Source organism: Dama dama, chromosome 15 (genome assembly GCF_033118175.1).
Source record: "Dama dama isolate Ldn47 chromosome 15, ASM3311817v1, whole genome shotgun sequence".
In the NCBI taxonomy this organism is placed as follows: domain Eukaryota; kingdom Metazoa; phylum Chordata; class Mammalia; order Artiodactyla; family Cervidae; genus Dama; species Dama dama.
Window position 1 is genome coordinate 45,771,922 of NC_083695.1, and position 14,648 is coordinate 45,786,569.

The 14,648-nt window shown below is 46.3% G+C and overlaps 1 protein-coding gene across 5 annotated transcripts in view; it reads right to left on the reverse strand.

Annotated features, from left to right (window-relative positions):
* The window catches only part of ARHGAP22 (Rho GTPase activating protein 22), a 176,160-nt gene that overhangs the window by 121,390 nt on the left and 40,122 nt on the right, over window positions 1-14,648 (reverse strand). For 4 of the 5 annotated variants that reach the window (XM_061161988.1, XM_061161990.1, XM_061161989.1 and 1 more), the window contains one exon: window positions 4,277-4,476. In XM_061161988.1, the coding sequence (XP_061017971.1) occupies window positions 4,277-4,476 (200 nt within the window). Of the gene's footprint in view, window positions 1-4,276; window positions 4,477-4,615; window positions 4,934-14,648 lie in introns of those variants that run through there. The other variant, XM_061161993.1, reaches the window with a different exon arrangement.

Below are 14,648 nucleotides of genomic sequence, written 5' to 3' on the forward strand. Positions count from 1 at the left end.
TATGTCACTAAAAGCATAAAAGTTCACAGCTGATCTATTTTCTTAGTCGGTTTTTATTTATGTTATAATGAAAATTTCTCCTTGTTCTTTTTTTTTCCCTACCACCTTGAATTCTACTTGATTTTGATGTTCTTAAATCTGCTTTGTTTTTGCTGGCATACCTTTTTCCCTCATGGTTTTATTTTGCAACCTTTATGTTTATTATTTTATTACTTTCTCTTTTTATTTTTTAAAGCCAGACTTCTACTTTCTGTCTTTTAAGAGACAGATGAATCTGACCTATTCATATTTATTATGACAACTGAAATGTTTGCTCCTATTCCTTGCTATCTTATTTATTTACTTTTTGTTTTCTATTTACCTTTTTCTCTTGTTTCCTGGCCCCCTCCATTCTCTGCCCATTTGTTGAACTGATGGCATTTAACATTGTTACATTTTTTCCATCTTATGTTTTGAAAGTTATACTTTCCATTTCTATTCTATTCCATCTCTATTTGAAGCCAAGAAACCCACAGTGAAGAAGGGGGATAACTAAATTTAAGTGAATCCTCAAACAGTGGAAACAGACTGGGCTGATCAATAAAGAATGTGGCAGGAGTTTTCATGGTGCAAGAAACATTTTGCAGAAGCTAAAACCATTTAACAGGAAAAGACCTGGAATCTTCTATTAGTAAAACTGTAGGATCTGTGTGCTGGAAACTATTATGGAAAAGTGTTTGGGAAAGCTGGAGGGACAGGGCCACACTTTCAGGTTCAGTTTTAAAGCACCTTTGCCTAGTTTTTCCATTTGTGTTTCCATCTGAGCCAGTTCTTCCGCCATCTTGGATTTTCCCCATCTCTGCACTCTATGTTCTCTGCTGACCTTCCTGCCAGTGAGAAGGGCAGAGTGGAAGAGATAGGGCTCTGGAGAGAGAACAAGAATGTGGGCTGGGAGTGATCCTTATCACACACATGTGCTCTGGGCAGCATCAAGGGTAGCTGGACATCCCCCCTCCTCACAATTATATCTGCTGGACAGACAACAGGCCATCTGTTAGGAGGGAGCTCACTCCTGGGCACTTCTGTCTCTGTCAACAGGGAGCAGGGCCCATTTTCCAGGAACCAGATATTGAAAATTAGTCCATTACATGTAGTTCATGCAATTAAAAGGAAATCTCTGGGCTGTTTTGCCAGAAGGCATGCAGGTTTGAGATCATACTATAAAGCTAAGTGAATCAAATTTAACCAAGAGTCTCCTTGAGATTGGGAACCTGAGCAATGGGGCTGCTAGAAAATCAGGCTTTGTTGGGGAGGGGGGATTCTGGAAAAGAATAATCCCCCATGAGGGATTGGCAGGGTCACTGAGACCCTGGAGAGTCCAAAAGAGGAGCCGTGGGCATGACCCTGGCATCGACTGGGAGATGCTGGCACCCTTCGGGGACCCAATTGCTCCCTTTGTGACAGCTGCCCTGGTCTAGTTTGGGTGGCACCCCAGGGCTCCTTCTGTGTCCAGGCTGGTGACTGGGATGTTCTATTAACTGTTAACTATTCTATTAACTGTTTCCACCAGAAGCCATTGACTTCTGGAAAAGGTGACAGGTGAGGGAGAAGACTGTCCAGGTTGGGAAACCTGGGGGGTGAAGGTTCATTATGGAGCCGCAGTGATGGGCACGGGCCACCTCAGGCTCATGGTGAGGAATATGTGGGAAAGCCTGGGGCAGGGGTCCACACGTAGCCTGGGTGACCTCAGTATGTCACTTTAGTCCACCGAGTTCACCCAGAATCATGGTACATTTCTCCCAGGAGACAGTGCTGTGAGCTGAGCCAGGAGGGGGATGACGGTAGGGACCAGAGGCAGGCCTCTGACATGCTAGGGGCCCTGGCAACTTGTGGCCACCATCATCAGAAGCACATGTCACTAACAGCACAGCCAGGAGAGTCGAGATGCTATTAAAGGAGGCTGGTCTTCACCACAAAAGCAGAGGCCAGAAGGAAAATGGTGGGCAAGCCAGAGTTGTGGTTCCTGATCTGGGGAGAAGGCTGAGTGGCAGGGATGGGGAGACAGGGAGCAAGGCAGAGGCAGGGCTGAGGTTATATAAGGGTACTCAGACTTAAGTATCCCATGTGCTAAGATCTGTGTTCAGTTGTGTGTATGTTCTACAATCTAATCCTTGGTGTATCTCTGTGAGGTAGGTAATAGTGTCTCTATTTTAGTAATGATAAAACTGAAACAAACAAAACACTTAAGTGACTTGTTTCAAGTTATTCAGCTAGCATGCTTGACCTAATTCAGATCAGATTCAAAGTTCCTATGTGGTCCATTCCACCTCTCTTCCCTTCCTTATAAAGCCTGGGAGGTTGAACGAGATCAGAGTTCCTTAAACTTTAGCTTAGATCCACCTTCATGAATTTTGTCATCTCCACCTCTCACCTCTACTGTTAATGATTTAAAGTTTTCCTTAAATAAGTCTCACTTATTTGTGTGGGTGTGTAAAATGCACATAACACATATTTACCATCTTAACAATTTTTAAGCATATAGTTTAGTAGCATTAAGTACACTCACGTTGCTGCGCTAGGGTTTTTGTTTTAAACTTAGATATAGTTTAGAAAGAAAAACATGCAAGGACTCTCACGAACGGAAATCAGTATGACTTTCCATAAACAGAAGTTAACCACTAGAATAAATACAGTGAAGGCAGAGAGGTATTAACTTGCAGCTGGTGACTAATGTCACTGAGGTCTCTGGGATGAGGGCTGTTCCTTCCCACCCTCAAAGCCCCATTTTAAAAATTTATTTATTTATTTTTTTAATTGAAGGATAATTGCTTTACAGAATTTTGTTGTTTTCTGTCAAACCTCAACATGAATCAGCCATAGGTATACATATATCCCCTCCCTTTTGAACCTCCCTCCCGTCCCCCTCCCCATCCCACCCCTCCAGGATGATACAGAGCCCCTGTTTGAATTTCCTGAGCCACACAGCAAATTCCCTTTGGCTATCTATTTTCCATATGGTAATGTAAGTTTCCATGTTACTCTCTTCGTACATCTCACCCTCTCCTCTCTTCTCCCCATGTCCATAAGTCTGTTCTCAGAGCCCCATGTTTTTAAGGGAGGATCCCAAGTATTGGAGAAAGTGTTAAAGATATGACAATTCCTTCTTCATACTCAGAAAATCTGGAAGAGGAGTGACTTTTCCGAGAAAGGAGGGTCATTGTCTCGCCATGATGTCAAAGTGACCCTGCACTGTGCCCAGGTACCCCCTCCCATCTTGCCCATCACTGAGCCCGTTCCCAACCTCCCAAAATTCTGTGATTCCTGACCCCAAAAAAGGTGATCTCACTTTACTTTCCAGTTTGGATCAATGACTAGGTGCAACCTTTCTTTGGGAGAAGTCCTTCAAGTTCTTCCCCATTTTCCTCAAGAGAAACAAGGGTAGCTCCCAGACTTTCTTTCTCTGTGTGAATCCCATAACAAGGGTTAACCTGCCTGATCACCACAAGCCCAGCCACCTTGGTCGGCAACTTGCAGAGCACTTGGTTACGATGTCTGCATGGGGCAACTGTGAGCAGGACATACCATGATGGATGAGGCCAGTGGCGGCTCTGAGTGAGTGAACTTAGTGCAACTGAGTGGAAAGGCAGATGTGTTAAGCACCAAAGGTGGAGCTTCAAGCACTGGTGAAAACAGAAGCCATCCAGAGGAGCAGAGGCCTCTGACACAGGGGTTTCAAAATGAGCCAGACTTGAGTGTGACATTAGATTTGCCTGGATGCCTGTTTCCCGGCACAGTCAAAGAAATGGAATCTGTGTGTCCTCCATGGAAGCACTGAGAGGTTGAAAAGGACATGAAGAAGAATTTTTTTTTTTTTTTTCTGGCTATGCCACAGGACATGTGGGATCTTAGTTCCCAGACCAGGGATTGAACCCTTGGCCCCTGTTTTGGAAGCACAGAGTCTTAAGCACTTGACTACCCTTTGGGTGGTTGTTCTTTTTTAAAATCATGCAGGGATGCTTTCTATCAGTATAAGAAGGAAACATTTCAAAGACTGACGCTATAGATGTGTTGCAGTAAAACCAGGTGTGATCCCAGGAATGTGAGAGCTGAGGATAAATCTCACTTTGGAAATCCCAGTGAAATGTGATGCTGAGCGGAGTCAGGGGCTTGGTGCCTGAGGGGTGGAGGTGCTGATGGGAGGGTCTCTCTCTGCCGTCTCCCCTCTCCTGGAGACAGTTAATCATGCCCCCAGGAGCCCCCCATGATGCCCACTGGACACAGGATGTGTGCTTCTCACCTGGGGCTTGGTCTCATCTTTGTCCTTGTAGTAGAAGAGCTGATCCCCACGCAGCACGAACCAGCGTTGCTGCCAGTTCTTCATGATGCTTCTCTGCTTCTTCAACCAGCCCGCCTTCAGCACGGGGCCCAGCCTGCGGGGGCAGGGCGGCCGCCCGGGGCTCCGGCTCTGCTCTCCCATCACCAGGCTTTTGGAGCGGGCTGGAAGCCAAGCACACACATAATGAACACAAACGATGGCAGGCCATGGTCAGTCCTTGCCCCACTCTGCTATCCCAGCTGCCCGGTAACCACTGTTATGGGAGCTTCAGCAAGCAGGGCGTGATCATGCTTGGCCTACCTCCTCCTCAGGTTGAAAGGGGCAAGGGCTGGAGCCCCTCAGCCAAAGGTCATCCACTTGGGGTAGTGCACAGCTTGCTGCCTGGTTAGTTTCTGCTGCCTCCGTGGGACCCCAGATTCTCCATTTCCCCAGGTTTGCTCATCCATCCATCCATCCATCTGTCCATCTTTCCATGTGTTCAATGACTCGCTCCTCAATTCAGCAACTAATATTTATACAGTATCTACTATGTGCCAGTCACTGTTATAGCTATTGAGAAACAAGCGATGAAATAAGAAATATAACCATCTGGGTCCTACTGGAAGGTCCTCACTTTCTAGCAGGGCTCCTGTCACTCAGGGCCCAAGGGAGCTGGCCCCAGCAGACTCCCTCCCTGGATTCTGCACGGCACCCCTCCTCTGGAGGCCTCACCGTTGCCCAGAAGCCCCCACCCCACCTGGCAAACTCCCTCGCTGCTTCCCTGGGATCATGCTAGAGGCTGGGCCTGGCCAGCAGGGCCTCAGCTGCACTTGCCTGCTATGACTGGTTGATGGCTCCCTGGCAGAACAGAGGGGTCGTCCTCCTACCTCAGAGCCTCGGAGGGCCTGTGAGCTCTTTTGCCCTGCAGATGCCATGGGGCAGCACTCTGCCAGAGCTGGTACTGCCTTTCACGGTGACTGAGTTCTTGCCCCTCCCACACCTCCCTGACTCTCGTCTCAGGCAGAGCTCCTCTTCTCTCTCTCTCTGGCGAATGTCAAGGAGATTGCTGCAGGGGTCACTAGGAAGGCCAACCCGGACTTTGGAGGAACAACTCTGAGTCCAAATGTAATCACACTTGTAATCACATTTGCAGTCTCTAGACCATAGATCCTAACTTTGGGATTGGAATGCATGGTCCCCACAACCCACAACTGTTGCACTGTACCTGTGATTCTGTGTGTGTGTGTATCTGCCTAAGCTTCTCTCATCACTCTAGTGAGTGCAGTTCCCTAAGCCTAGCTGACCTCTGTCCATGCCATCCCACTAACCCAGGCCTTTCTTGCATCCCTTGCCTACTCAACCCCTGGCTTTGGCTGCATGCTACTGCTGTGCTGTGCGCAGTCGTGTTCGACTCTTTGTGACCGCATGGACTGTAACCTGCCAGGCTCCTCTGTACATGGAATTTTCCAGGCAAGAAAACTGGAATGGGTTGCCATTTCTTCTTCCAGGGGATTGTCCTGACACAAGGATCAAACCTGTGTCTCCTGTAACTCCTGCATTGGTAGGCAAATTCTTTACCTATTGAGCCACCCAGGAATGGTGATCTTCAAGATCCAACTCCACAGAACCTTCCTTCTGATCTCTTCTAGATAGTCATTCCCTCCCCTACCAGGACATGAGATCCATGGCTGGTAATAATCTGTGTGGTTGCTTTTCTGTCCCTCTTGACTGAAGGGGAAGGGAGGGAAGGACATGATGCCTTATCTAGTTCTGCATGTGTGGCTCTCATCACCATGCCAGGCAGGTAATGGGTGTAAAACATGGTTGTCAAACATCATGGGCTGCTTTGACTTACTCTCTTTTTTTTAAATTGAAGTATAGTTGATTTACAGATTCAACTCTACTTGGCAGAAGCAGGGCTCTTGTGGAGGAGAGAAGAGGCCAGCTCTGCTCCCCTCAGCTCACCAGGGAGGCGCTTGCTATAGATGCTACTTAGGCTGCCAAGCCAGCCTGGGTTGTCCTCCAGCCACTCAATCACACAGATACTACTTATAAGGCCCATAGAGCAGCTTGAAAGGAAAATAATTGCTGTTATTATTTATTAATAACCACTGTTCCTGTCTTTAGCACTTCCTTGAATCAAGCAATTCAGTTCTGTAAACATTTAAGCTGAGATTTCAAGTCAAACAGCTCTGACATTCTAAGGTTCCAGAAGCAAGGGGAACTTCTGGCCCAGGAGCAGGTTCATGACCTGAGGAGGAGGAGGAGGGTGCTTTCTGCCCGCCTCAGGGTCTGGCTCTTCAGCTCACAAGCACAATCATTCATTCACTGACTCATTCATCCATGCCTTCCAAGTCTGCAGAACTCCTCCAGGCATGGGGCAGAACCCCGAGTTGCTTGTGTTCCCCTAGGCTGGCAGGGGAAATCAGCCACAAAGAACAATCACATGGAGATGAAAGAACCACGGGCCATGTGGACAGGCACAGGCTGCAGACACTTAAATGAAGGGGCACCTTTCTGCTGTAGACATCAGCAGAGCCGCCTGGAGAAGGAGCACCTGGGCTAAGCCTTGAAGGATGAGAGTATTTGGACCCACCTCAGAAGAAGCGGGGGCTCCGATTTGGAAGGAACAGGTGAGGCATTTGCTACCTTTTGGCTCAGATCAGCATTTGGGCTGGGCTGACGCTGTCACCTATTCTCACAGTTCCAGTCTCTCCTTCTTCACCCCTCAGTCCCTACCAACCCTCTGCATTTGGAGATTCTGTCCTCTCCTGAAACTGCTCTGATCAAATCCAACAGTCTGGTTCTGATTTTCAGCCTCCAAGATCCTTTGGTGCTCAGTCACCACTGATCACCCTCTTCCTGAAGTTCTTCCTCTTGCTCTGCAGAGCCAAACTGCCTGGTACACATGTGTGTCTTACTACCTGCCCAATGTGTTCTGACTTCAGTTCCTTCTGTTCTCCCTGAAAGTCCTGCTATTGCCCAGGATTGCCCCACATGCCCTCCATTCTGTCATGAGACCAGGTCTTTATTTCTGCCTGGGTCCTTCTCTGGGATTCCAGGATCACCTGTTAAACCATCTGAGGGACATCTCACAGGGATGGTTCATGATCGCCTGTGCAATCCGTCCAGCCATGCACCTGCTGCCCGGCTCTGCACCTGCTGTCCCCGGTCCTGCAGGGCTTCCTCTCAGCCCCTTTGTTCTTCACTCAAATGCCATTTTCTCAGTGATGACTTCCTGGCCACTCTTAAGATGTATCCCCAACCCTTCCATTACCCCTTTCCTGCTTTAATATTTACTTAAATTCTAGTATAGTAGTAGAAGAGGACAAATCACAGAACAATATACAAAGTATAAAACTATGTAAAAACGGAAGAAAAACACAACCCTTTAAACAAAAGACATCACAAGATATATTCAGTGGGTACATGCATTTATATAGAAGGAACATGTCACACCTGTAACAGTGACTATGGTCATGGAGGAGAGGATGGGACTGTAGTATTGTAGTTTTATACAGGAAAGAATGTGTGCATTGCTTACATGAATTAAAATAAAAACTTTAAAGACAGAGCTTTTTTGAGAGGGAGCTGAATCCCCTTAGGAGATCTAAGATAGCAATTAAAATGTCATGAGTTGGATAAACGTTTAAGCATATTTATCTGCAAAAAGCACCTCACTAAGCTGTGGACCACAACACAAACAGATGCCTAGCCTCCGCCTACTCAGAATTTCCAGGCTGAACAGATGATCCTTCGTGGAAGCACTTCTGGCTCATCTGCAGACCTTCCATGGGATCAGGTCAGAGGGACCCTCTGTAGGTGAGCCCCTCCGGTGGGCCTGCTACTCCAGCCTTCGTGCTCCATCCCATTTCACATAAGAGAGAGGCTCAGAGAGTGTGTGAGTCACTCACTCCCCCAGTGTTGCCACAGGAGTACCTGGCAACTGCTGCATCTTGGAAATGGCTGGGAACACACGCAAGATACCTGACACAGTGGATCATGTCAGAGTTCTGCTCAAATTCCCTTGATTCCTTGTCCCTGTTTTTATGCCCCCTTGTTTCCAACAGCTTTCCCTGGGTGATTTTTCAGGGCTGCTGGCCTGTTTTAGAGACCGTCCTTGGGTTATTGGGGCCATTCTGAGCAGGCACTGAGCGAACCGGAAGTGCCCAGGAATTTACACCCCTCCCTCACTCCCCAGCCCTTGGCCAAAGACTCCTGGGTGTGGGCTTGAAAGCCCCTGCAGTCTTGTTTCTAGTTTGAAACTTCTAGGAGGCATAAGAGGAACAATTCACATTCGAAACTCCCCAGGGGCTCAGGCTGATTGATACCCGCCTTAACTGGGCCTTGCAGCCCAATTTGGACCTCCGCTTCCTGGTCCTGCTCCCCCATCCCCTCACCGGTGTCCCTTGGGAACACCTCTTCAAGAAATTGCTGCAGACAATCCTCAGCTCAGGGCCTCTTTATGAGATCCACGCCAGGCACACCTTACTGTTTTCAGGGCCTTCTGACTAGGCTGTGGCAGCACCGGCCTCCGCAGCTGCCAGGGCATTAGCACCCTGTTTTTCCATCTGTAGCTCTCCTAGCGCAGCCCTGAGAGCATGAAGGCGTGGCTGCACTTGAACTAAAACACAATTGATTTATAAAAGTCAATGGGATTTTAAAGCCGGGCTGTGGAAACAGCAAGACAGCTCTCAGAGCTGAATTGATTTAAAGGGTAAGTATCGAGGCCGAAAGATTGATGGAGAAGAGAGAGGTGAGGTAATGGAAGGGGCGCTCTGGAGGGGGGCAGACGAGACGAGACGGTTTCATAAAGTTAATGCAATTTGCCACCAAGGGCAAGGGGGCCTCGTGAGGTTCCCAGCTGTCCTGAGAGCCTCAGATGATTTATTACAGGACAGTTCCTGAGTGCTCTCTACCTTAATTTTTTTTTTAAAACCTATTACTTAGCTTCTTTCTGGGCTCCACTTGGTCATCTGTTCTTTGCTAAGCTCCCCACCTGAGGGGTCTAGAGAACCAGCAAGGCTCCTTTAATGGGTCTTACTTCAGGACCTGGAAGGTGAAGAACAAGGAGGAAAACTAGCCCCCCAAAGTAAGAAGTGTTAATTCTAATATAACTATGAGGAGGTTCTAGAAAGTTTGGATTATTTTCCCCATAATGATGATTTTAATGCTTTAAAAACATCAATTTAAAAGATCACATTCTTAACAGTTATTTTCGTTGGCTCTTCCTGGGTCTGTCTCTTGATTCAGCTGGTGCTGGTCTTCAGTGAGGGGGTGCAGAAGGGAGGCGGCCCCCAAAATGCCTGACCCTCACTTCCACACGGTGTGCACCCACAGGTTCAGCTGGGCTTAGTCCTCATTTATCCATTCACAGAGCTTATGGGGCCTCCTGGGTGTCCACCTTGTGTAAGCCACTGGGGTGTGGAGATAAAAGGCACATACCTGCCCTGGCAGAAGGAAAGGGGGAACAGAGACACCCAAATACAAGAGTCTGTCATCTCGGCAAGTATAATGGGAAGTGAGAGGCAGATGCATGGAAGTCAGGCTGGGAGGCCAGAGGTGGGACGGAAGCTAGATGAAAGAACAGAGTGAGCCAGAAAGAACAGAGGGGATCACCACCCCAAAATATGCTACTTTGGCATATTGATTATTTTGAGCTGAAGGCAACTGAGAAAGAGTACACAGCGGGAGCTCTTTCCCCTCTCCCTTCCTGCCTAAAAGCAGGGCATAAATTTCCCTCACTGAATAAAGGTGCCTTGCCACTCCCATACCAGGAAGAGAAGAATGAGATTCTTATCATGAAGAGGTGACTTCAGCCTGCATAATGAACCTCACTAAACCACCCTTACCTGCCATACTTTTCCCAGTCACCTTCCCACAGTGTATGCCCCTGGGTTTAGCTGCCCCTTTTCTATGAAGCACCCCCTCACACACTTAAAATAATCAATAAAATTTATATGCTCTTTCTCCTGTTAATCTTTTATCATTTTAATTAGCAGTCCTCAAGTACATAGCTTAAGAGGATAGAGGGAAAGTTTTTTCTCCCCTACATTATGGAAGGCTGTGGGATAAAAGGATGTGCTCAGCAGAGGGAGCAGGAAGACATGCAGGATGAAAGGGCATGGGGTTAAACCCAGGAAGTCTGGCTCCCAAGCTTTTAACATTGACTCTCATGGACCCATGTTCCTGCCTTAGAACAGACCAAACCCTAACCTCTTCCCACTAACACTAATGAATCATCCTTTCATTAATCCTTGAGGAAGACAAGCCTTATGGATCTCCTCTAACCTCCATCCACAGACTGGATCTCCAACCACCATCCCATGGCAGGGTCCCTCTTCCTGCATCTCCTTTAAAGATGCTGTTTAGCTGTCACAACATGGGTAAGAAGTTGGGAAGATGACAAGACCTCTGTGAGTCAGTGAGCATCCAGGTCTCCAGATTCACTTCCCACTCATAGCACACACTCTGCTCTTCCCAGATCAATGACTGGTCCCCACAAAGGCCATTTTGTGCCAGATCCCTGTACCTCTGTTGCTTGCCAGCCTGATGAGCCCTGTCACTCTTGAAGCGTCAGTGCAGCTGTTTCCTACTGTGTAAGGACTCATCTAGTAGGTTCCCAAAGCACGGTCTTGCCTGCCATCCATTATGACGCACCCATAGAGGGCACACACCTATGGCCAGACAAGTGCCTGTCTATGCTGTTTTGATTTGTGAGCTTCTAATGGCCAGAGAGGGTGCCCTCCTCATGATTGATCCCTAGAATGTAGCACAGAGTGGCTCACTAAATGCTTGTTGAAAGCATGAATGGACATGAAACAGGAATCTTCAAGTTCAAAGAAGATAGGCAAGATCAAACCCAAGGGACTTTGTGCCTCTAGAGATGATCTTGGCCTGGAAGAAACCTGACAGCAGGATTTCTACTGCCCATGGCCTGTTTCCACATGATGAGACGTTAAAGGGCACGGTTAAAGGGCCATTCCTCTTATCAGAGAAGCAGCAAGCAGAAGCAGGAAACAGAATGCCATTTTCCTACTTTTCCTAGTTTGGCAGTGGGAGGGGAGAGGCTAACTGAGGTTGTGGAAGGGGAACAGCATTTGGAGGCTCTTTAGCCACTCGGAGTCCCAGATTTCCAGATAAAATGGGAACAAAATACAAATCTTACCCACTACCTAAACTGTGATGAGGAAGAAGTAAATGGCACTCTGAAAGTGTGCTGCAGAGACGCACTGAATGGATGAATGGGGGTTAGTATTGTCTCTCATTGCTACAGGCTGAGGCCTTGGGAGGCTGTTTCCCCTCTTTCAGAGGCTGTCTCCCCTCTTTCAGACCTTGTCCAGCAGCAGCTGCCCTAGGTTTGCTGCCTCTGCTCCTGTTCAGATTAGCAAGCCATTCACCAGGAGCTGGAGATCGGTGGAGTTGATGTAATTCAGTATTGATTATAAATTTCATTTCTGCCTGCCTATGGGCCATTAGCTTAGATCAATACGTTCTCCACCCTTGGTTAAGTAATCATTGAGGCTGTTGATGATTTCAGCAGTCAGGGCAGGTCCCTGGCTGTCTTGGTTGAGAGGAGTCCAAGGCAGCCCTCCCAGCCTAGGTCTAATCCTGCTCAGGCCTGTCTTGCAAATAAATCATTTATTTCCACCTGCAAACATGAAGTTCATGGCCAAGTCTTCAGTTCTGTGGGGACAGAAGTCCTTTCTGGAGCTCCTGGAGCCCAGCATCTAGCAGTGCCTTAGATTCTAAGTGTCTAAGGGTGCTGGTTATATTCTCTGGGCATCTTCCATGGGGAGAACTCAGTTTTCCCATCAGCTGGTATCTGTGAGGAGAGGCAGGAGGAAAGAGAAGGAAATCCTACCACAAGGGAATGCAGATATCTCTTGAGATCCTATTTTCACTTCTTTTAGATACAAACCCAGAAATGGAATTTCTGAGTCACATGGTAGCTCTATTTTTAATTTTTTGAGGAACCACCATATTGTTTTCCATAGTGACTGCACCAATTTACATTCAGTATACCAGAGCACCCTTTTCTTCACATTCTTGCCAATATTGTTACCTCTTGTCTTTGGATAATAGCCATTCTAACGGTTGTGAGGTGATATCTCAACATGGTTTTCGATTTGCATTTCCCTGACGATTAGTGCTGTGAGCACCTTTTCATGTACCTCTTGCCCATTTGTATATATTCTTTGCAAAAATGTCTATTCAGTTTTCCGCCCATGTTTCAGTCTGTTGTGATTTTTTTGCTATTGAGTTGTAGGAGTTCTTTGTATATTTTGGATATTAGCCCCTTATTGGATCTATGATTTGCAGATATTTTCTCCTATTCTGTAGGTTTCTTTTTCATTTTATGGGTTTTTGCCTTTTCTATGCAGAAGCTTTTTAGTTTGATGCAGCCCCATTTGTTTATTTTTGCTTTTGTGTCCTTCGCTTTTTGTGTCTAATCTGAAAAATGACTGTCACCACTGATGTCACAGAGATTACTCCATATATTTTCTTCTAGGAATTTTATGGTTTCAAGATTTAATGTTCAAGTCTTTTGAGTTGGTTTTTGTGTATGGTAAAAGGTAAGGGTTGAGTTTCATTCTTTTGCTTGTGAATGTCCAGTTTGCCCAACACCATTTATTGAAGAGACTCTCCTTCTCATATACTGCCCATTGTATATTGCTGGCTCCTTTGTTGTAAATTAATTGACCACACATGCATGGATTTATTTCTGAGTTCTCTATTTTGTGCCAAATAGTTTCTTGATATTTTTTCCATTTTAAATACTACCTATTGACTTCTAACTATGAAAGATGAGGATTTCATTAATTTCACTCTCCCACCCCATCACACGTAAGTACCCACTCCATCCTCCCAGTATAGTTACAGTGTATTTTTAGTTTGATCAATATGCAGAATTTGCATTATTAGTACTATGTAATTGTTAGTCCCAGTTGAGCTATGCAGTATACTATAATATTTCATGAACCACTTTTTGTTTTCCCTGGAGTTCATAATTGCCTTGCCTTTTAATTTGCTTAGTATTCTACTACATATCAATAATTCAACCTTAAATATTCTAACAGTTGTTTGAATCTACTTTCCATGTATTCATAGGTAGTGGGAATCTTCTTAAAAATCACACCGCATTTCATTACTCAAAGAATTTATAGCTCTCCTGGGGCCAGCAGGGCCACCTGCAGTGGTGTTTGGGTAGTGTGAATCCCTGTGTTGAGTTAGGGAGAGGGCATATGCCTCAGCACTGGACAGACATGAATTCCAACACTTGTTGGCAGGGTATCCACAGTTCTCCTTGCACATCTGTTAAAATGGGAATAATGGTGCTTCATCATAGTATAGTCATGAGAATTAAATAAGTACAATAAAAATGCCTGGAGCATGGAAGGCACACAATAAATGTAAGTTTGTTTTCTTCAGGGAAAATCAAGAAAAATAAGGCCAGTGAAAGTACTTCATCTCACTCATAGAGCTTTTTCTCTCCATCCCCAAAGTATTGACCAGGCTCTGCACATTCATCAAGGCTTCTAAGACATTGATACTTCTTCGAAGGAAGATGGCTCAAGCTGCTGGAGTTGTGCTCATCAGGCTAAAGATTTCCTTTAAAAGAAGGAGCCTCCTTAATAGCAACATCAATTTTATTTTGAAATATTTTAAACAAAGGCAGAAACTCTAAAAGGAAATATTGATAGGTTGATGACATCATAATTAAAAACATGCATACGTCTGGGAAAAAAGACCCTGATATAAAAACTAAGGGCAAGAAACAAATTGGGAAAATATTTGCAACATATAAATCAATCAAAGGAGGGCTGATTTTCCTAAGGACCTGGACCAGTTAGGTCCAGAGACAGTGCTTCAGCCTCCTAGACTAATGCTTTCTCTGCTAGTAGTTCACTCACTCACTCATCTACTCACACATTCATTTATTCACCATATATGTATTGAGTACCTACCAGATGCCTGGCATTGGTGTATAATGATACCTAAACACAGAAATGGGCCCTGCTCTCCTGCAGTGCAAAGTCTAGTGGGGTGACTGTTATTCACCAAATAGTCACACTGAGGAGTGTACACCTACAACTCAAGATAAGTGCTACAAGGAAAGGAGGGCCCAGAGCAGAGGACTCGGTTTAGACCGGGGTTGCAGGAGCACTTGGCTGGCGACACTTGAGCGGAGAACTGGAGGGAGAACGGGAGTTAAGAAGTGTGTGTGTGGGTGTGTGTGTGAGAGAGAGAGAAAGACAGATAGACAGGCTGACAGAGAGAAGGAGGCATTCCAGCTGGGGAAACAGAGTGTGCTCTGGCCCTGTGGTAGGAGGCCCATGGAACATGTTGAGGA